At 39.2% G+C, this 21,658-nt stretch overlaps 3 protein-coding genes, 1 long non-coding RNA gene and 1 pseudogene across 5 annotated transcripts; all 5 read right to left on the bottom strand.

The window, feature by feature from the left end:
• Positions 1–1,581: 1,581 nt before the first annotated feature.
• On the bottom strand, positions 1,582–3,387 carry LOC147516484 (uncharacterized). The gene has a single exon (XM_086593290.1). The coding sequence runs from the start codon at positions 3,385–3,387 to the stop codon at positions 1,582–1,584; it is 1,806 nt and encodes a 601-aa protein (XP_086449416.1).
• Positions 3,388–6,994: 3,607 nt separating this feature from the next.
• On the bottom strand, positions 6,995–7,714 carry LOC147516483 (uncharacterized). The gene has a single exon (XM_086593289.1). It carries the CDS (start codon positions 7,712–7,714, stop codon positions 6,995–6,997), a length of 720 nt encoding a protein of 239 aa, XP_086449415.1.
• A 3,909-nt stretch (positions 7,715–11,623) lies between these two features.
• On the bottom strand, positions 11,624–15,422 carry LOC147516482 (uncharacterized). Its single transcript, XR_015213684.1, has 3 exons — positions 15,153–15,422; positions 14,824–15,069; positions 11,624–12,130 (listed from the first exon to the last, which is right to left on the bottom strand). It is a non-coding gene; the product is annotated as an uncharacterized LOC147516482 (long non-coding RNA).
• An 87-nt stretch (positions 15,423–15,509) lies between these two features.
• Positions 15,510–19,442, bottom strand: LOC147516481 (uncharacterized). The gene is made up of 4 exons (XM_086593288.1): positions 19,420–19,442; positions 18,197–19,342; positions 15,904–16,073; positions 15,510–15,802 (listed from the first exon to the last, which is right to left on the bottom strand). Exons 1-2 carry the CDS (start codon positions 19,440–19,442, stop codon positions 18,637–18,639), a joined length of 729 nt encoding a protein of 242 aa, XP_086449414.1. The 3' UTR covers positions 15,510–15,802; positions 15,904–16,073; positions 18,197–18,636.
• A 45-nt stretch (positions 19,443–19,487) lies between these two features.
• On the bottom strand, positions 19,488–21,432 carry LOC147516480 (uncharacterized; annotated as a pseudogene). Its single transcript, XR_015213029.1, has 4 exons — positions 20,484–21,432; positions 20,314–20,398; positions 19,768–20,263; positions 19,488–19,689 (listed from the first exon to the last, which is right to left on the bottom strand). The product of XR_015213029.1 is annotated as an uncharacterized LOC147516480 (transcript).
• Between the last annotated feature and the right edge of the window lie 226 nt (positions 21,433–21,658).

The raw sequence follows: 21,658 nt of genomic DNA, 5'->3' as shown, positions 1-21,658 counted from the left end.
AAAATTCAGGAGGAACATGCACGGCTTCTCAAGGAGAGCCGCCTCCTTCCAGAGGTGCCGCCGATCCCCGCCGATGAGGAGATGGGAATCGTGTACCAGTCCAAACCCGAGGGGTCAGCTGACACTGAGGTGACTACTGAAAAGACTGCTGAAGAGACCGCGAATGAAGAAGCCGCTACTCCTTCTACTGAAAATGTCAACCCTGAGGACCCCATTGATATTGCGTCAGATATACCTTTAGCTTCCCCTTGAATTTGTTTTTGCTGGGTCTGTAATTGATTATGTATGTTCTGGCACCTTAAACGGTGATGCACATTTCTACTTTAGTTTTTCTCCTTTTGAGAGGAACGTTGTGATGTATGGTGACTTTACTGACTGTGTTTTCATATATTATGTTTACTTAAGACTTTTGCTATCCTTAATCTCGCACGCTTTTGCTTCCTCTCCCATCCTCAACTTTCTTTTCTGACCGGGGCATTGCCTTGCCCTCAAGGTTTGATTTGGACTCCATGTCCGCGAAGGGCTCTCCCCTCCCCCCACTATCTCTCAGTGGCTGACACGCCTGCTGGGGCATTGCCTTGCCTTGTAAGTTTGATTCGGACTCCGTGTCCGCGAAGGGCTCTTTCCCCCCGCTCTCTCAGTGGCTGACACGCCTGCAGGGGCATTGCCTTGCCCCATAAGTTTGATTCGGACTCCGTGTCCGTGAAGGCCCCCCCCCCCGCTCTCTCATTGGTTGACATGCCCGCTAGGGCATTGCCTTGCCCCTGAGTTTGATTCAGACTCCGTGTCCACGAAGGGATCTTCCCCCCCGCTCTCTCATTATGGTCGACGTACATGCTGGGCATTGTCGCTGCCCTTAAATTTGACCACTCTTTGTTAACATTCCAAAAGTTCCGTAGTATTATATATGTGCAAACAACCCCAGTCCCTTGCCTTGGACTGGTGATACATTCAAACATAAATTTTTTTCAACATTCTTACATTCCAAGGTCTTTCTATCAATATTCCTTCCTCGGTCCGCAGTCTGTATGTTCCAGCTCCTCCGACCTCCACCACAGTGTACGACCCTTCCCAGTTAGGCCCCAACTTTCCTTCATTCCCCTTTTTTGTGCTTGGCATCACTCTTCTGAGAACCAGATCCCCCACTTGAAACTGACGGGGCTTCAATCGCTTGCCGTATTGTCTTTGCAGGCGCCGGTGATATTCTTCTAGCTTGATGCGCACGACATCCCGTTTCTCCTCTGCCAAATTCATGTCTCTGGCTAATATGCCCCAGTTCAACCCAGCCTTGACCACGTTTGTGCGTGTCGTAGCCGCCACCATCTCCGAAGGGATCACGGCTTCTATACCATATGCTAAGGAGAAAGGCGTCTCTTTCGTAGATGTCCGTGGTGTAGTACGGTACGCCCACAGTACATGGCTCAGTTCCTCAGCCTATGCTCCCTTTCGGTCCTCCAACTTTCTCTTGAGATTGTTCATGATTGTCTAATTAGAGGATTTGGCCTGTCCATTACCTTCTGGATTGTACGGAGCTGAGAATCCTTGTTTCACATTATAGGCCTGCAAGAACTCTCTCATTTTTTACCCCGTGAACTGCGTCCCATTGTCTGCGATGATGGAATGCGGCACTCCAAACCTACAAATAATGTTCTCCCATAAAAACTTGATCAACTGCTCCTCCTTGACTTGCTGCAAGGCCACGACCTCCACCCACTTGGTGAAATAATTCATAGCGGCTAACATGAACCTTCTCCTCCCCTTTGCCATTGGCAATGGTCCCACGATATCCATGGCCCACATGATAAACGGCCACGGACTGGACACATTGTGCAACGGTTTGGCCGGTGCAAATATTAGCTGAGCAAATCGTTGACACTTGCCACATTTCTTGGCAAATTCCACCGCGTCCCTTTTCATGTGAGGCCAGAAGTAGCCTTGCGTTAACAACCCGTGTGCCGTTGTTCTCCCCGCTGAGTGGCTTCCGCAGTCCCTGGCGTGCAGCTCTGTCAACACCTCTTGTGCTAGGCTCGGCCCTAGGTACCTTAGTAGCGGTCCATTAAAATTCTTTCGGTACATTTCTCCTTCTACCAGAGTGTATCTGCGTGCCGTTTGTTCTAGTCTCCTCCTTTCCTTCTCATCTATCACCTCTTCGCCCATCAGGAAATGTTTGATAGGGCTCATCCATCCCCCTTCCATCTCCACAGCCTGACACACCTCAACTACCCTCTCAATGCTTGATCTCTCCAATTTCTTTATCTTTACGGTTCTCTCCTCCGACCCCGGCAATGCGGCCGCGATATATGCAAGGGCGTCCGCATGCTGGTTCTCTCTGCGGACCAAATGTACGAATCTGACTTTCTTGAACTTAGTTGCCTTTCGATCCACTACCTCCAAGTATTTCGCCATTCGAGCACATCTAACAACGAATCCTCCATTCACTTGGCATACCACCAGGTTGGAATCCGAATAAACCGTCAATTCCCCCACCCTCAAATCCTCGGCCATTCCCATCCCTCCTATTACGGCCTCATATTCCGACTCATTGTTGGTGGCCGTGAATCCGAGCCTCATGGACAACTCGATTCGGTCGTTGTCCGGTGTGACCAACACTACGCCTATTCCGTTGCCCGCATCTGTCGCAGACCCATCCGCGAACACTCCCCACCCATTCCTCTTATCCGAGGGATCCGACCCATCGGGCTCTCCCTCCTGCTCGGGCTCCATGAGCATCTCTTTCCCCCAAGTGGGGTCCTCCGCTGGGAACTCTGCTACCGCCTGCACCTTTTCCTCGGTTCTTGCTTGATATTGTATTTCATAAGAGCTCAGCATGACCGCCCATTTGAGCATCCTTCTGGACTTCTCCACTTTTAGAGCTTGCTTGAGGGGTAAGTTTGTCACCACCACCACCACTGAATGTGCCTCGAAGTATGGTTTCAACTTTAATGCTGAGAATATCAGTGCCAAGGCATATTTCTCGACCTTGCTGTACCGGGTCTCTGCATCCAATAATGTTTTGCTCTGGAAATATACCGGCCTTTCAACCTTGTCTACCACCCGGACGAGAACCGAGCTTACCGCGTACTCAAACACTCCCAAGTACAAATACAGTTTCTCCCCTAGTTCAGGCCGCGATAACAAAGGCGCCCGGCCCAAATACATCTTTAACTCTTTGAAAGCCTCCTCACATTCCAGTGTCCACACAAAGTCTAGAGTCCTCCTCAACAGTCTATACAATGGCCTACATTTGTCAGACGATTTAGATATGAAACGGTTTAGTGCCGCGACCCTTTCTGCTAACCTCTGTACTTCTTTAACGTCCTGGGGTGACGACATCTCCACTAGTGCTTTGATTTGCTCAGGATTGGCTTCTATTCCCCGGTGAGTCATTATGTAACCCAGAAATTTCCCTGTGGTTACTCCGAACGTACATTTCTCGGGATTCAGTTTCAAATTGTGTGCCCACAATATGCTGAACGTTTCTTTCAACCCTCCAAATGTTCCTCTTCGGACATGCTTTTCTCCACCATATCATCGATGTATATCTCAATACCCTTATGTATCTTGCTCGCAAACATCTTCTCCCCCAGTCGCTGGAAGGTGGCCCCAGCATTCTTTAAACCAAATGGCATCCTTGTGTAGCAATACGTACCTCCCTCCACTATGAACGATGTCCTCTCTTGATCCGGTCCATACATTGCGACCTGGTTATATCCCATGGAGGCATCCATGAAAAAAAATATCTTGAACCCTGCTGTCCGATCTACTAGCTCATCCACCCGCTGCATCGGATAACTGTCCTTAGGGTACTCCGAGTTGGCATCCGTGAAGTCCACACACATACGCACCTTTCCATTCTTCTTAGGTACCGCGACTATATTGGACAACCAATCTGTGAACTCCACTTCCCGGATTATGCCTGCTCCCTTTAACTTTGCAACCTCTTCGCGGATTCCTTCCGCGTACTTTGGCCTCACGCCGTGTATTCTCTGTCTCACTGGTTTGGCATCTTCCCTCATGTGTAACCGGTGACATGCGAACTCTGGATCCAACCCCGTGGTCTCCTCAACCGTCCAAGCAAAGACATCTTTATTCTCCGAGAGAAATTGTATTAATTTGTTCTTCCACTTTTCTGGCAAATTAGATCCCACCGATGTGATCAATCTGCTCAACAGTCAATGTGGTCAATCTACTTACATACAACTAAGTTGACTGTTAGTCAATTGAGTTGACTAACGGTGAACAAGCAGAACTAGGACTAAAGTCTAATATTCAAGCTTTTCGGGACCAAAGTCTAATAAACCAACTATGCGTAGGACCAAAGTCTAAAATGCCTTCTTTTTATACCCCCTCTCCTCTCCTCACAGTCGTCCACCTGTCTAGCCATCTAACGCCTCTCGGTCTGCCATGCGTAGGGTTTCCATACACCTTTGCACTCCGCGGCACGATACTATACACCCGACTCTACCACTTGTATTACTTCGGGCTCGCTATTTCTGGTTATCCTCTACTCCCCGACTCCAATTACTGCGGCTTGCATTGGTCCACCGACCTTTGACCTTGTTAGTCGCGGATCCTACCACTACACCAGCTATAACAGAAGTCGAGATAGATGAAGAGTTAGACGATTGTGGTAGTGCTGGTAAGGCTATGTCTTTGGGTTGGCTTCATTCTAAGTTGGCGAGAAAGGAAAATAGTAAAGATAGCGAAATAATTGATGATTAACATTTGAATATATTCATAAACACACTCTCTTCTGCATTTAACATTTCAATCCATAAACATGCGTCCAGTCTTAAAATCGAGTATCACTTGGTCATTTGGTCATTTATATTATTCCATTTCGATAATTCCTATGTGGTTTGCTTGGTACAATTCAATCTTAGCGAGGTGAAAGGCATTAAATCTGTGACATTTGCAAACACATGCACACTATATTTTTTGATACTCTTAAACATAACAACGTAAAGATATGTAAGTGTTTTTCTTAAAATTCAACATTTAATAAACAAAGTAAAGATGATTAACATTTGATATTCACTTTTTCATTACATTCTCGTCATTCTAAAAAATTACAAGTAACCACCATTTACATAAAATTATAAGTAACCACCATTTACAAAAAATTACAAGTAACCACCATTCAAAATAAGTTACAAGTAAACATCATTTTACAAAAGTTTAGCCTTACATTCATTGAAAAACTACATCAAATCATCATCATCATCATCATCATCACGTCAGATAGGATAATTGCATAGGGTTCAACTCCAGCATCTGTCAGAAGTTGAAGGTTCCTAAAAGCCTCTGTGTATGCATCGACTCTAGGTAATGCCCAATCTCTCTATTCACCACCTCCTTGAAAAACAAAATCTCTCCATGAAGTCACAGGTCTAGGGAATAGACAATTCTGGTAAAGTTTTACATTGACATAATGGTTATTGTCTTTGTCGCACACAACACCAATTATTTTAGGATTACTTGGAGGACTTGAGTGCAATGGAAGGAAAGAATATATGCCACTAAGGGGGGATAAAAAAAATTAAAACCATGTTATACTTTCTAGCAATTAAATAACTGGTTTCGGACATCAACATATATTTCGAGGAATAACACGGGCTTTTATACCAATCGATGATTGTGCGAAGTTTTTAGGCTCCATCATCATGCCACATTTTATCATATAAATCGTGCCTCCATGTGTCAATCTCTTCAACCAAGTCTTGCCTCACTTGTATCCACCCCGTCTCCTTATCAAATCCCATACCAACTGCAACTGCCCGGAAACCACAGTTTCCATCACCGCTCATATTTTCAAAATCTTCTACATATTGATGAAAAGATTCATGTACAAGTGGAAGATATTTTTCTTTCGTACTTATCAGAGCAACATGATTCTTTGGAGCTTTTTATAGAGCAACAACCTTCTTCGGAGCAACAATATTTTGTGAAGCCTTCTTCGGAGATTCCTTAGGAGCTTTCTGCATTGAAGATATTTTTCGCTTCTTCGGAGCATGTTGCACGGAAGCAACTGATTCATTGGTTGGTACTATAAGAGGTTGCGATCTCTCCCAAGCCGAAGGATATCTTTTTGTTGAATCTTCATCTTTACTTTCATTTTTCGTTGACCCTTTAGTTTTTTTGCCAAGACTACCAACCAGTCTTCCTTTTAGTTTCACTTTTGTATGAGGAGGGATCAACCAAGTATTTTGCGGACAACTTATTTCCCTCAATCTTTGCAACAAATTTTTTTTCTGATCAGCAGAAGAATTTTGATAATGGTCAACAAACAAAGCAAATTCATCTTGGTAGTCTAGGCCACCTCGATTAATTGGGTTAGGTGTTGTACTTAGCTTCTTCCAAAATGGGTGAATCAGAGTAAGCTTTTCCCCCCTCTTAAAAAGACCATTAAATGAATGGGCACATGGTAACCCATGTGTGCGACGGAGAACACGACCACACTTTTTTGCAGAACTTCCTACATTTTCACATCTTTCTCTCTCTTCAAGCAATAGATCCATGCTTTCCTTAACATAAAGCCTCGAATTTCACTAAACAAAGCAATCCTATGTGCATGCCTAATGTTGTTCAAGCTTTGCTCAAACGAAGCTCTAATTTCAATAACTTGAGCAGTGACATTAGGATGGATCAATTCCCACATGTCAAGGAATGTATGATTTTTTCTTCCATTCAAGCTTCCCTTTAGTGAAGCATGTGCACCTTCAGCTCGGTTCGTGGTCTTCTCACCAAAGTTCATGCAACGATCTAACCAAGAATCAACAAAATTTTCTCTGCAAGACATCCATGTGTTTTGACGATAATCAATCAAATCTGGAAACTCCTTTAACTTCTCAACAATATAATTCCACTGTCACTCCACCTTCGCATCAGTTGTAGAACTTACCAAACGATCCCACAAACTAGAATTTTTTTGGCATGATTCCATATTAGGAAGCTATTTTCTCGCTCTATGTGCAACATTCATGTTTATGTGAAATCAGCACAACAATTTAGTAACTTGAGGGAAAATAACTTCCAAAGCCTTCATCAAAGCAGCATCAGCATCAGTCAGCATTACCAAAGGTGTCAAGCCATCCAACATTAACTTAAAATTTTCTAGTGCCCAACTAAAGCCATCTATAGTTTCTCTCTGCATTAGACAATAAAATGCCGAAAAAGTCTTGTGAGTAGGGGTGACACCTACGATCTCGAATAGTGGGTAGTCATGCATATTCGTTTTGTAGGCGGCATCCATGATGAAGACATATGGGAAACACGTGGACAAAGATATATTGTCTGGATGTGCCCAACACAAATCTCTAACCTCATCTGTACTATCTACACGTCTAACATGGTGAATATACCCTTCTTGAGAAATCAAATGTAAAGGATGTTGTATTTCTGTTCTACCTGCCATGACTTCTACTTTATTTTTCTTGCGAAAGTTGTATAGAGTTTGTATGGTCGATGTATTATCTAAAAATCTTTCCTTAAGGTTCTTAAGAGCATTCTTGGGTCTCATCCCTGCTTTCATCAAATCAACGACTAAAGCTTTCTCGTCAACTTTTAATCTATTGGCATATGAGTTGCCATCTAACTGTACAACAACAGAATGATTGTGACGACCAAAAACCACCTCAATTTTCCAACAATCTTTTGAATAAGGAACACAAACTCCTCTTATTTTGAATCGACAACCACACTTTCTCGTTTCCATGTTTCTCTTCCTTTTGCTTGAAGTGATTTTCTTTACTATTTTTTTTTCATATGCACTCGATACTCACCAGAGCGCTGACATTCTAAAAAAAATCTTGGAGTCCTTCCACTGGTATTTAGATCCGACCTCCCAGTAACAGTAATCATGCCCAAACCTCTCCCCACTTGTTGGACCCAATTAACCATTTTTTTACGAGATGGGAACACCTAAATTTTCCAAGCAAAATCACATGAAATAATATCATTAACTCAGATAAAGCAAACATTTCTTTGATTAATAAACTAAAATTTTATAGCTTACCACATCTGTAACAAATGAATCGCTAAAATTTGGGTACTCCATCCCGCTACTTTGATCATGGAGCTCATCATTCGAAACATCCTATTAATTCGATAAAATATATAAATAAAGAAAGTGATACATTGGCAAATTAAAAAAAAAACAATTATGACCAAACCTGAGAAACTAGCAAATCCTCTTCAATCCTCATAAATTCACTTGTATACTCATTCGCCGGTAACTAAAAAACAATAAAATAAAAATAATTAAAAAATATATAAATTCATATGTTTTGTGCTATTCTTATGGTTCGATATAAAATCATTTTATTCATCTTCCTGATTCTATTTGTTACGGTCTTCAAGGCAATGGTAAACTTTATTTTCACTCACTACTCACTTGTCCTGCATTTTTTTTTCATTCACAGGTTTGTATACAATTTTACTATGTTTTAGTCATTGATGTGAAATTAGTCTCACAAACTTGTCTCTAAAACTTCAACTTATTTCTGCTAGTCTACTAATACAAGCTTCATACTTGAACGACTTTTTACTGGAATACTATTATCCCATTCAAGTTTTAACTATGGAAATTAGGGGATACCCTTGATTTGCTCTATTTCATATGTTAATGGGAATAACTTATTGTCGAAATCCATTAGATGATAAATGTTGTGAAAAAAAAAATTAACGAAAGAAAACTCACCGGTGATTGTCACTCTTCATTTATGTAAAATGTGTGGTAATGAAGGTCATTGTCATTCTCGATTGACTCATACGTCGAATTCTCCAAAATATCTAACGTGAAACTTGTAATCATTGAGTCTTCTTCAATTTCATTAGGCCATTCATTGGGGTTTATGGAAGGGAGTGCGGAATTTTCATCACTCATATTTGAAGGAACTAAATTTTGGTGGAATTGAGAATAGCAGGAGTTTGGTTTCGCTAGGACAAGAAAAGAGAAATGGAGGGAAAGTGTCGGATGAGAATGAGAAATATAAGGTTTAGTTTTCTTTTTTCAAATTTGGGGTGCTTATTTGGACAAACAAAGGTGGGGTGCTTGGTGGGGGGGGGGGGTGGGGGGGTGTAAACCCATATGAAGAAGGGACATAGATGGAATAACCATAATTCCACTACCCTTTTACCAAAGGGGTGGTAGTCCCATTTTATGGGGTGTCAATACCGCGACTCTTAATATAAATTTTCAAGCCCCAAATTTTCGAGCAGCCAAGGATCTTAGATAAATTTTGTCACACCCCGAATTTCAACAAAATCGGAAAAACAATATTTGTTCCCGACTCTTCGATTTTCGAGGTGTGAAGCACTTTCAACTTCCAAAAACCAATAAAAATTTCAAATAAACAAAAGTCTTCTTCATTACAAAAATTCACAAATCTTATTAAGTTACAAATTTTCTTTCAACAACTCTTTAATTATAATTACAAATGAAAATACAAAAAACATTTTCTCAATTAAAAATCTATTTCACCTCAAGGGAAAACAAAACATATTCTGTAATGAGACGTTAACGCGAACCACAAGCAGTAATCAATCTTCTTCAACACTAATCCTGTCAAGACTTATCAACTGTGTTCATTTTATAAACACACCCGATAAGCAAACATGCAAATCGGGTCAGCATTATAAACAATGCTGGTATAAGTAGCCCTAAAATACAAATCATACTTATACATATACATACACAATCAATAAGGCAGTTAGTTCCTCCACCGAGGCGCCTTAACATCCAACGAATAATACAACATTCTTAAGTACAATAATTAAGGCAGGTAGTTCCTCCATAGAGGCACCTAATTAGCTTTCAATTCAACAATAATAAGACATTTAGTTTCTCCACCAAGGTGCCTTAGCTTCCAACCGTACTAGATCAACTACATCTAATAATAAAATAATAAAACTAAAACTTACTGTATACCTACACTGGTGTAAGCCTGATCACAGAGTGGGTCAGACCTGCATAAATAATCAATTCAACCCACCCTTCAGCAAAACCATTGTGAATGCAACATAACTTACAATAAATAATTAATTATAGATTGAACGTACACTTTGATATATCATCACAATTATTGTTTAAAGTTCCTTCAAGTGTCTCTAGAATCACGTCGTCTCTATGTTTTACCTAGTTTCCCTGGCTACCACAATCACTTCCCAATGCCAAACATGTATATCCACATGCCTCCCCTCACGTAATGAACCACTCCATGCGTAGTTATCCTAAGTGGGATATCGCATACCAGGTAACCCCCACACGAACGTCATTATGTGGGTACTGCCACTATTCGACATAAAATATCGTGCGTCTCATTCTAATTTTGCAAATGAAATAATCAAGCCATTATTCGGCTACGATTGCCCTACACATGGGTCAATCAACATCTCATACACCCTACACAAGGGCCAATCATATCACATACGCCCTTCACATGGGCCAATCACATGAGTTGTGGTAGCTAGATTCTAGGATTTTCGTTACGTAATTTATTCAGGTATCATACGTATATATCTCATAATCATTTCACTTTATCACGTGCATGCCAAATACATTATTGCACTAAGCCACAATATTTAGAAATATCCCAATACATCTCATAACAACTTTCATTCTTTCACGTGCCAAATAAATTATTAAACTAAGCGACAATCCCTTGGGAAATATTCACAAATATTATACTACCTCATAGTAGCATCTCACAGTTATAATGATGGAGTGTTTACATTTATTTATCAAAGATATTGCATTTAATAGATATCCTAACATATGATATCATTTAACATAACAACAATTTCAACATACCACATAATGTCACAATTGCTCCAAATATATCGTATAACATTTTTATAGCGTTTTAGGAATATTATGTCTCCTAAAATTTCAATCTCGTCACGTGTCAAAAATTGCACAATATCAACGTCAAATCTTTCTTAGATAATGACTAACCAGTTTATATAGGCTTCCACAATATTCTACCATTTGATTAGTCCATAAAATTTAATACATAAAAAGTAACACAATAAACAATCAACAGTCAACGGTCAGCAGTCAAATGGTTGACTGGTCAACAGGTCAAGCCCAACAGTCACTAGTCTTAAACCAGTATTCCTCCAAACAGGTCCTAACCCAAACCCATATTTAAAACAATTCAACCCATTGTCCTAATCCAATTAAACAAGACAAAGCCCCAAAAACCAACAATCACTATGTCAAAATAGCTGATTTAGGACGGCTTATATCTGTCGAGATTGGTCAATATCGATGGATACTGGCTGTCTCACAAGCCGTTGTTAAAAATGCCATGGTTTTCATTCTCGACGGTTAGTGGCTGTCCATTATTTTAAATACAATGACAGCTAATAGCCGTCGAGAAAAGAGTGTTGTGGACGGTTAATGGCCATGGTTTAGGGTTTAAAACAACAGCTTCGCATTGTCTAGTGCTGCGTCCTACTCGATCAAAACACGAAACTGAATAGTTTCAATTCCTTATTGCAGACGGCTAATGACTATACAGTATTTGAAAATCTAATTCACCTGCTGCTTCAATATGATTGGCTACCCAAATAATTTAAATTCAAACTGCACTATAATTAAGAAACCATAATCAAACTCAAGTACCAAAACATCTTTATATTTATCATTCCATCCAAAATATTTACATTGCAGTACCATATACTATATACTATAAAACTTGAAGTCTGACAAAATACCAAAATATTTGAACTCGATCTTGTTTCTCAAATATTCAATAGCTAGCTAGAAACACTATCCAAAGACCAAAAAACAACTATGTACTTGGATTTACAAGGCACGCCAAAAGAAGATAAGTTTTTGTCGATTTAAAAGCTTCATTGATCAATGAAAAACCACGTAATTTTTTGGCCAAGTAATCATGTCACCAAGCACGATATCTCCAAGTCTTCCATCTCCTTCATACAACGGTGCAAAATCATCAAGTATCTCATCGATTCGGACATTATACGAACTTGGAGGTGTCGTTAAATAGGTGCAGACTTCTCCAAGTGCAACCACAGTCTTTGTTATGAAACTCTTCAAATGACAAGTTGTAGATTGAGGTCGGATATTGCGGGAATCATCACGAACTGGTGATTGTTGTATTTCCTAAGTAAATAAGAAAAAACAATGAAGTTAATATAGGCATTCACAAAGAATAATGAATATAGAGATGATTACTTACTATATCATTTATTCACTCTAAGACATGATACAAACTCAATAACTAATCTTCACTGACTAGAAACATCACAATGACCAAAACATATAGGAAACAGACATACAAAAAAAATTCATACCAAATTGAAACCAAACCTTAAAGTCACCTATCCTAAAAAATTCAACATACCCACATGACCAAATCATAAAACAAATCCCAAGAGAATCAAAATTCCCCAGATCAGGAAGTACTCAAACTTCCAACATTTCATTAAAAATCACAGCACCAATACTAACCCGCGCTCGGTTGCAGCACCAATACTAACCCTCACTCGCATCACAACACCAATATATATAAGAAAAAAAGAGAAAAAGAAAGATCATTAGCTTGTTGTTACCATCCTCGCCAAGATCGCTGAAAGAAGAACCCGGCCCAATACTAAAGAAGCTGAGAAATTAACGGAAAACAGGTGATGCATCCTTACATTACACGATCTTGGACAGGTTCTTCCTTATCGACTAACTTCCTCCTCCTAGTCCTCCTACGTGGCCACATATTGCCAAGCACCCACAAAAACAACCATCTTGTTTTGACTACTAAGTCAAACACCATTGGAACAGATAATGTTGCTACCGTGATAGATACTACACAAGAATTTGATCTTTGTAGCTGCTAAGTATTCCTCCTGTTTAGCTCGAGGTCGAAAAGTTTAAAAGGGTGACAATGTGACATGACGTCTAGAATAATAGGTGTCTTGGGAAGTGATTTGTAGGGTGTATGTTCATTTTATACCGATTTTGTGCTTGTTTAGCTCCAAATTTAGAGTCTTTATTGACTCTAACAATCAGCACAAATTCTGAAAGGGAAGCAATGCACAAAACAGAACTAGGTAAGCAACAAACAGTTCTGTGAAAAAAATCAGATGCTTCAGCATAAAAAAAATCAAACTAAATGCAATAATATCCATAAATCAATCACTTATATAGTTATATCCGCACGCATATCATGCATATCATTGAACTGAATTAAAAAAAACTGTTATATAGTTCTACCACTCTGGCTCTCCCAACTATGGAGGTTTTCAGCTTGCAAAAATATCGAGAACAACTAGTGGTAGCCCAGCTGAAACAAACTTACGCTCTACCCCTCCTAGCACTAACACCAACACCAACACCAACACCAACCTAACCACCACTATCCGCCACATGGCGCATCTAAAATGCACGGCGACAACAATGATGATGTGCCATTTTTGACTTGGAATTCATTGTTCCGGTGATGACATCGGAGAACAAGAGTGTGACGCAAGCGCAGAGTGAAATAGAAGATGAAGGTGAAGAAAATGAGTCAATGGATTTCACCGTTGACTTCGTCGGTTCAACTGGCACAACTCAAAGTTTAAAGCTCTTAGTGTGCCCAACAAGCAGAATTTTTGTTGTCGAAGTATCCTGCAAATTGGCTCACTATGTCTCTCCTGATGTTGCAGTTATTTATGAGACAATAGAAATGGTTTACATGCTTTGTCTGATACAGTGGAGTAAGAAGATATGGACCGGTCCTGTCAGCCCATCCTTAGAAGCATTAAGCATCTTTTAAATTCTGTTAAGAACTAATAGTTTATTTCCATATCAGTTCGGAACTTCTTATATGAATCAGAGAAAACATATGGCTGACAGTGAAGTGATCTATTATTGTGTGGAGAGACTAGTAGAAAGATCCTAATAAAAACCAACGATAAGAGTACTACAATCCTAAGAGGGATGGTCCAGTGATTTCAGTGTGTAACACTAAGTAACCCTTCTCTTAATCTTACGTTCTCAGTTCCTTTCAAGATCTCTACAACTCTTTCTCAGTTTCTCGGTACTAACACACCATCTCGTGAATATTTCTGGTCTGCATAGAGGAGGAGAATTTACAGTTAAAGCAACCTATGCTTTCTTTTAACCCTAAAAGATCCCTTATACTGCAGTAATATTTAGAAGATTTGTACTTGGAAATATTTGATGGCTCCTACTCATTTGACCCCATTACATAATCTAGTGACATTGGATTTAGTTTATCTAAATGGCTCCGCTACCGCATTTTTCAGGAAGTGGATTAATCCCTTGTTCAGATCGAGGAGGAAGTAGACATTGAAACTTTGAAAGTAGCGGTAGTTACGAAACAGATTTGGGTGTTAGAAATCTTGCACTATGCTGCGATTGTCCGGTGGTTACTAACTTGATCAATGAAGATGATGGTGGAGTACTGGAGTGTCTTGGTCAAGCTCTGTGCTTCTATAAGATATTAAGGAGCTGGCTAAATCTTTTGTTTCTGGTAAAGTAGTCTATGTACCTTGTACCTAGGGACTTTTGTAAGTCAACCCATTTATTGGCAAACTCTGATAGATAATCTAATTGTTGATGGCAGTCCCAGTGTCAGTTGAGTGTCTTTTTTTTTCGATAACCGGTTGAGTGTCTGTTTAAAGAAGTCACGAAGTCGATGTGCGAACTATCTGTGGTTTCTTAATGAGGTGTTTAGAGTCTGAATAAACATCTTGCAGGTCTTCCCCCATCGCAGTTGTTTGAAGTCGGTTAGTTTTAGGATTTTTCAGAACTACAAGAAAAGAGAAGTGCTACAAACCTTTTATCTAAATTATTACCTGAGATGCATTTCCAAGCCCTGAAGATTGTCGCTTAAGATCTGCAACTTCATCCTCAAGTATCTTGCGAGCCTTGTCTACTTCATCAAGTCTCGCCATGATCGCCTCATAACCTGAGTCACTGTTTTCACGCGCTCTCTTCTCTCTTTGAGCAATCTCCTTATAAGGAGCTGAAGCATGGTAAACAGTCTTAGTGACACCACTACCTAGACCACGAACACGCCCTCTTCCATCAAGACCAATAACCTATTAAGCAAACAAAAGTTTAGGTAGAGCTTTGAAGAAAACCCACTAGAAAAAAGAAAACAAGATGGGAAGAAGCATCACACCAAAGCAACGGGATCATTGTCTAGATCCCTTTCCACTATATCAGGCTCATTGTTAACAAGTCTGTCAATTTCCTCCTACAAAAGAAATCAAAGTCACCATTTCTTAAGTACGTAATACCTAGTCATACAAACATAAGCAATTACTAAATAAATGTCTCGTTGTCTCTTACAAGAGATTGCTTCATTTCAAAATTGATGCAACTCCCATCTCTCCTCGTATGGATGGCCACATATCCTTCTGTCCTTGAAACCTCACCAGTTGGGCTATTTTTTTTCCGTAACATATTAAACAAATATGTAGATAAAGACTAATAATAGTTGAGTGCATACGATAATTTTATGGCATTGATGTTTACCAACTGCTCAATAACTGGAACTGCTCCCATTCTACCAGTTGTATGTGGGTTCTTCATTTGTCCCCTTGCTAACTTTCCATTGAATCGCTTGGTTTTATCCTCTTCTGTTGAGCACATGTCAACGAATACCTCCCATTCTTCCTTTTTCACCTTGCTAGGAACATTTCTTTTTCGCTCTGCATCTGTCGGAAATTTATCATACACCTGACGAAGTTCATATTTTTTTTGCTTCCAAGCTGTATTAAGCTTACGAAGAGTGCATTCTTTTTGGATGAGTGGAAGATCAATTTCAACCTGTAAATTGGGCATGTCAAACTCATTAGTAAACAAATTTGGATACAATACAAATTAAAATGTTTACTGAAATAAAATCAGGTGGAGTGACTTGCACTTACCAATACTTTCTTCCACAAAGCATCCTTTGTTAAATCTGGAACCTCTGCCCAGTCCTTGTACATAGGTGGGCAGTGTGTCCTAGCCACCTGCCCGACTATAGTGGCATACTTTGCTCGATATTGTCCAGTAGCTTGTCCATCATCAGTAAACTCCACTTGGAATCTTGGACCTAATTGGATTAATTAGCAACCGATTAAGTACAAATAGGATGCAGAAAAGCTTCACTACTAGAAAAATGACAATAGACAAAATCAATTTATTGTGATCTATTTTTCAAATGATCTGTGGATAAAAGATCAAATGACCTAATTAACAAGAATATGAAAAAGAATAAGATCTAATTAACATCAGAACTACGAAAAAATATTAGTACCTATCAACTGCCCTCCCTTAAGACTCCTGCTTAATATATTAACAAGTTTCTAAAATCTGGTGCCATGTTTCACGTATCTAACCTGCACTCCAGTCCATATTTAACCATTGATCACCAAGAACAAAATAGTGAATGAGGCAGCTACAGCTCTTGTGAAAACAACAAAATTTCTAGAAAAGTCCTAAGTCGATTATACTAATCAAAGGAATCTAAAATACTTGAGTAAAAAAACCCTCGGGAACCATCTTAAAATTGAAGTTACATAGACAACACCATATCACTTTTCATTAGCTAGAGTTGTTCTTGCTTTGGCTTGGCAAAAAATAGTTCCTAGTTCCCACCGTAAAATATAAGTCATGAATATAAGGGTACCCACATTCCCCCAGCTTTTCAGTTAAACCATTTCTTGTCTCCACAAGTCCTCAAAAGAAAGTAGTCTTCCCATGATATACCAAAAGGTATAAAATAAAAGGAGAAAAATAAAATTTGACTTTTCTTTTATGCTCAAAGACTCTAAGTTATGTTCAAGAGATCAATAAATACAAAAATCATATACCATTTCATTTCAAGACTCACATGACCACAAGCAGATTAGGTACATATAGGTCAAAATTAAACTCTCTAGGTAAGTTATACTTGCATGTTAACAGTCCAAATATCACAGGTACAGGTACCTAAGATAACTCATCCTATTGTATCTTTCTTTAGATATATTAATAAAATTATGTTTTACCAATCCAAAAAAATAAATAGTATAACATCTAAAATAGAACTCTGGTCTAGTAAGGCTGACATCATGATGATGTCAGAAGCTATGCTCCAGCATTACTATCACTAATTAACAATCTTGTAAAATTGTCTTCTCTTTTTAGTTTATACTTCTAAAGTAATAGTGAATGTTGACTCAATAACAAAGGGGTCAGCTTGTACAGAAAGAGTTGAATAAAGGATCAGAATCAGTAGCATGGTTTGGTCAAGTGGCAAGCAATTTGAAAATCAATACATAACATATAAGAAAAGAACCGTGTATGAGTTCCATGGAAGTGGGGAAAGCGATTAGCAACAAGCCAATACAAAGAACAAGCACCCCTAAAGTCTCTGTTTTTTATCAACAATGCATTTTACTGATTTTTTTTTTTAAAAAAAAAAAAGGAAAGTACAGACCTAAGACATCCCAAATAGGTTGGCACCCCTCAGTCACTCATTAATTTATTTTTAGGTTAGTATCCTTTACCTTGGGCTTTGCTTATAAAGCATGATGGCACATGATGAGTAATATTCTATATGAGAATGAACCTCAAGACCCAGGACTCCAATATATCCTTCACAGAGCAGGGAACAGCCCAAACCACCCGTGATTGTGGAAGGAAATGACACACCTCCCAAGAGTAAGAACAATGGATGAGGGTATGCCTAACAAACTCACCATCAAACAAACACCAGGGACAAGTTTACAATGATTTTCTTTCTTTTGATAAGGTTGTCTATGGTTAGGATTTTATTTTGTGTAGCACACCACATAAAAAAAGACACTCGGCAAGGAATCTTCGACTTCCAAATCAAAGTGCTAGGGAAATTAGTTAAGAAATTAGCATAGGAAGACGGGAGTAGAGAGCTTAAATAGAAAGAGATTTTTGAGCTGAATTTTTCATCCTTTCCAATATTCCAAAGTCAGTAATCTCTGCATGGTCTCCCATCTGGGATAGTGTACAAACTGTGTAAAAGGGCAGCAAGACTCACAATATCCCTATCTGCCATGGCATTGTGGATACCAAAGTCCCAACCAAGATGACCACTATCAAACCGTATGAAATCACTAAGGGGGTGACTACATGGGTCATTTTATAGGTTTAACACTTTCCCCACCAACTTACGTTATTAAATAAAAATTAATAATCAAATAAAAAATGTTACTTTACCTTTTGGTTTTGTCGTCGTCTCACTTGCTTCAGATTCATTTGCTTCAAATCCACTTGCTTCAGATGCTTCTGACATGACTTATTTTTACCTAAATATAAAGTTCAACAAAATGGTTAAAATCTAAGGCAACGAAATTAAACAAAACATGGAATAGATGTAGCATGTATCATATGTTGCACCACTTGAAGAAAAAACTAAAAACAGAAAAACCCACTAGACAGAGAACACCCAAGATGTTCAAGCCATACTGTTTAACTCACCTGTACCATGTTGAGAATTGGAAAAGATGAACAGAAACAAAAGATACCCAATTCAAAAAAGCTTTCCCAGAAATATCAACCATACAAAAAAAAAAGATTATTCATTGATAAGTTTCCTAAGAACGTCCTTAATTAAGATTATTCATTAACATAAAAAAAAAAAAGATTATTCATTAAGATTAAATCCAGTCTTCTGCAACTTCTAGAACGTCCTCAAATAGAGTTGAAGAATCATTAGCACTTGTTCTGGCCTCGAAGACCAATGGGTCTTCATAAGCATCTATCTCTTGACTCAACCTCTTTGGAGCATCCAAGACAACATGCCAATTATCTCTACTCAAATCCCAGCAATAAAAGACTTGTTTAGCTTCAGAAGCGAGAATAAAGGGCTTGTCAACCTCACTTGTATTCCTCATGAAGCTCCCAAGATTTACAAATACCAAGTTCGTATCAGGATCAACTGTGCAACCATTTGTTTTATCCTCAATGCGCACCCAATCACAGTAGAACACAGTTTGTTTAAATTCTACATAATCAAGTTCAAGAATTCTTTTGACAACTCCATAGTAACTGACTTCATCATCAACAAGGTTCCTATCCTTGGCACTTGCCCTAAAACTAGTCACAGCCTTCATGGAAACCCCACTATTCTGTGTTGTGGTCGTTGATTCGGAATCCGATGTATAAAAAACATACCCATTCACTGTGTATCTGTTATATGACACCGCTGTAAAAGATGGACCATCAACAATCCTCTTGAAAGGAGATACTTTTTCATTTTGTAGTTGTAGTCTTAACCAAGGAATGTAGTCCAACTCTTTTGCTTGACTGCCCCTATGATTTTTACCCCTGGATTTCTGACTTTGGAGGTATACTTGGTACTTCCTGTGAAAATAATAAAAATTCAGGACAGTTGACACACATAACTCAAGTATTGACTACCAAAACAATGGTAAATGCACGACTTACTCTTCCCACTCGGCATTTTCCGAAGATTGCGTCAAAACCCACTTGCGAACTTGTTGATACTCTATATTTGGAAGAACATATTGCTTTCCCTTTCAATATCCTCATTCATGATCACCCTTCTCCCATTCTTATGGCTTCCCAAGTTGCCATCATGAATGTACTCCATATAGTACATCATCGCCTCTTCCACGAGGTATTGCTCTTGGATGCAACCCTCAACAAAAGTCTGATTGGTCACATACTTTTTATAAGTTTTCATCATCCTGTGCATGTGCCATTAATTAATACAAAATGACTACATACTAATCACAAGAAAGATATATATAAAGAACTTTACTCACCTCTCAAAAGGATACATCCACCTATATCTAACAGGTCCGCAAATTTGTGCCTCTTTCGCTAAGTGCACAACAAGGTGTATCATTGAAACAAAAAATGAAGGCGGGAAGTATTTTTCAAAGACACACAAAGTTTCCACAATGCGTTTTCTCATGTTCGAAAGGTTCGCACGACAAATGACTTTGGAGCATAGGACGTTAAAGAATAAAGACAACTGGCGAATAGCTTCACGCAATGGCTTGTGTTTTTTGAATTGATGCATCAATAACACGGGTAATAAATGTTGTAAAAGGATGTGATAGTCATGGGATTTTAGGTTCTTGAGCTGAAAATCCTCCAAGCCCACATTATGTTTCCAATTTCCACTATATCCAACAGGAACCTTCAATTGGTGCAAAGTTCTACAAAGCAAAACTCTCTCTGCACGTGAAAGAGAAAAAGCACCTATTGGATAAGACCGCTTGTCATTCTTCATTACCGGCCAAAGTGTTTCTTTATCTTCCTAGCTTTAAGGTCCAGATGGGCATCGAGTCCATCCTTACTCTTACCTGTACCCATGATTGTTGAAAACAGATTCTCCGCAACATTTTTTTCCACGTGCATCACATCTAGATTGTGGCAAATAGGCAGATGCTGTAGGAATTAAACATATAAGTGAATATATGGATATGTATACATAAAATTACATGATATACTACTACACAAATGTTAAAAATACCTCCCAATACGGCAATGTAAAGAAGATAGAATCCTTTGAAAATGCTGAATTTTCTAGTTCTTTAGTCCTTTTTCTCTTCTTCTTCCTTCCTTCTGGTGTATCTGGCACCTTGCTAAACTTGTTCTGAATTTGGCTCATTTTAATTTTTACTTGAGAACCCTTTAAATGAATAGGACGCTTACCATGTTCTTCTTTTCCATTAAATTGTGACTTCTGGACTCTAAAGCAATGATTCGGGTCTGCTAGGAACTTTCGATGACCCATATAAGCAAACTTTTTTCCATGCTTCAGCCAAGTAGAATCTGTATCTTCACTACAAATAGGACATGCATACCTTCCCGCCGTTTTACGTCCAGAAAGATGGTGAAACGCAGGAAAATCGTGTATCGCCCACAAGCAAATTGCCTTCATAGTGAATGTCTCTTTAGCATGGGAGTCATATGATTCAACTCCAGCACCCCATAACTATTTTAGCTCTTCGATTAAAGGCTGCAAGAAGACGTCGATGTTATCCCCTGGGCTACTTGGACCAGGAATTAGAAGTGTCAACATAGTAAACTCTTTCCGCATGCACAATGATGGAGGCAGATTGTATGGAGTAATCATAACAGGCCAACAACTATAAATGATGTTTTTGTTCCCAAATGGATTAAATCCATTTGTTGCAATCCCTAATCTAACATTACATGGCTCCGCAGCAAACTCAGGCCATTTAAGATTAATTGAGTTCCACATGGAAGAATCAACAGGATGACGCATATAGCGTTGGTCAGAAACTGCATTTGCATGCCATTTCATATTCTCTGCAATTCATGGTATGCTATACATCTTTTGCAATCTCTCAGCCAAAGGAAAATACCTAAGCTTCTTCCATGGTTTAATCTTAGCCTTCGGTTTTAACGGGTTCACCGGTTGCCATCTGTTTTCACCACAAGTGGGACAACTAATCAAATCCTTATATTTGTCACCCCAATATATAATACAATCATTTGGGCATGCATCAATAATTTTGCACTTCATGCGAAGAGGTTTGATCAAGTTCTTAGCAGCATAGGTCTTCTCAGGTAGTGTATTCTCTTCTGGTAAAGTCTTTTTAAGGAATTGCAACAACTCGCGGAAGCTACTATTAGACCACTTGTGTCTAGCCTTCATGCTCAACAACTCAATCGTCGCCG

This window comes from Coptis chinensis, chromosome 2 (genome assembly GCF_015680905.1).
Source record: "Coptis chinensis isolate HL-2020 chromosome 2, ASM1568090v1, whole genome shotgun sequence".
Classification (NCBI taxonomy): domain Eukaryota; kingdom Viridiplantae; phylum Streptophyta; class Magnoliopsida; order Ranunculales; family Ranunculaceae; genus Coptis; species Coptis chinensis.
Note: the sequence above shows the minus strand (reverse complement) of the source record. Positions and strands in the feature narration are given on the sequence as shown.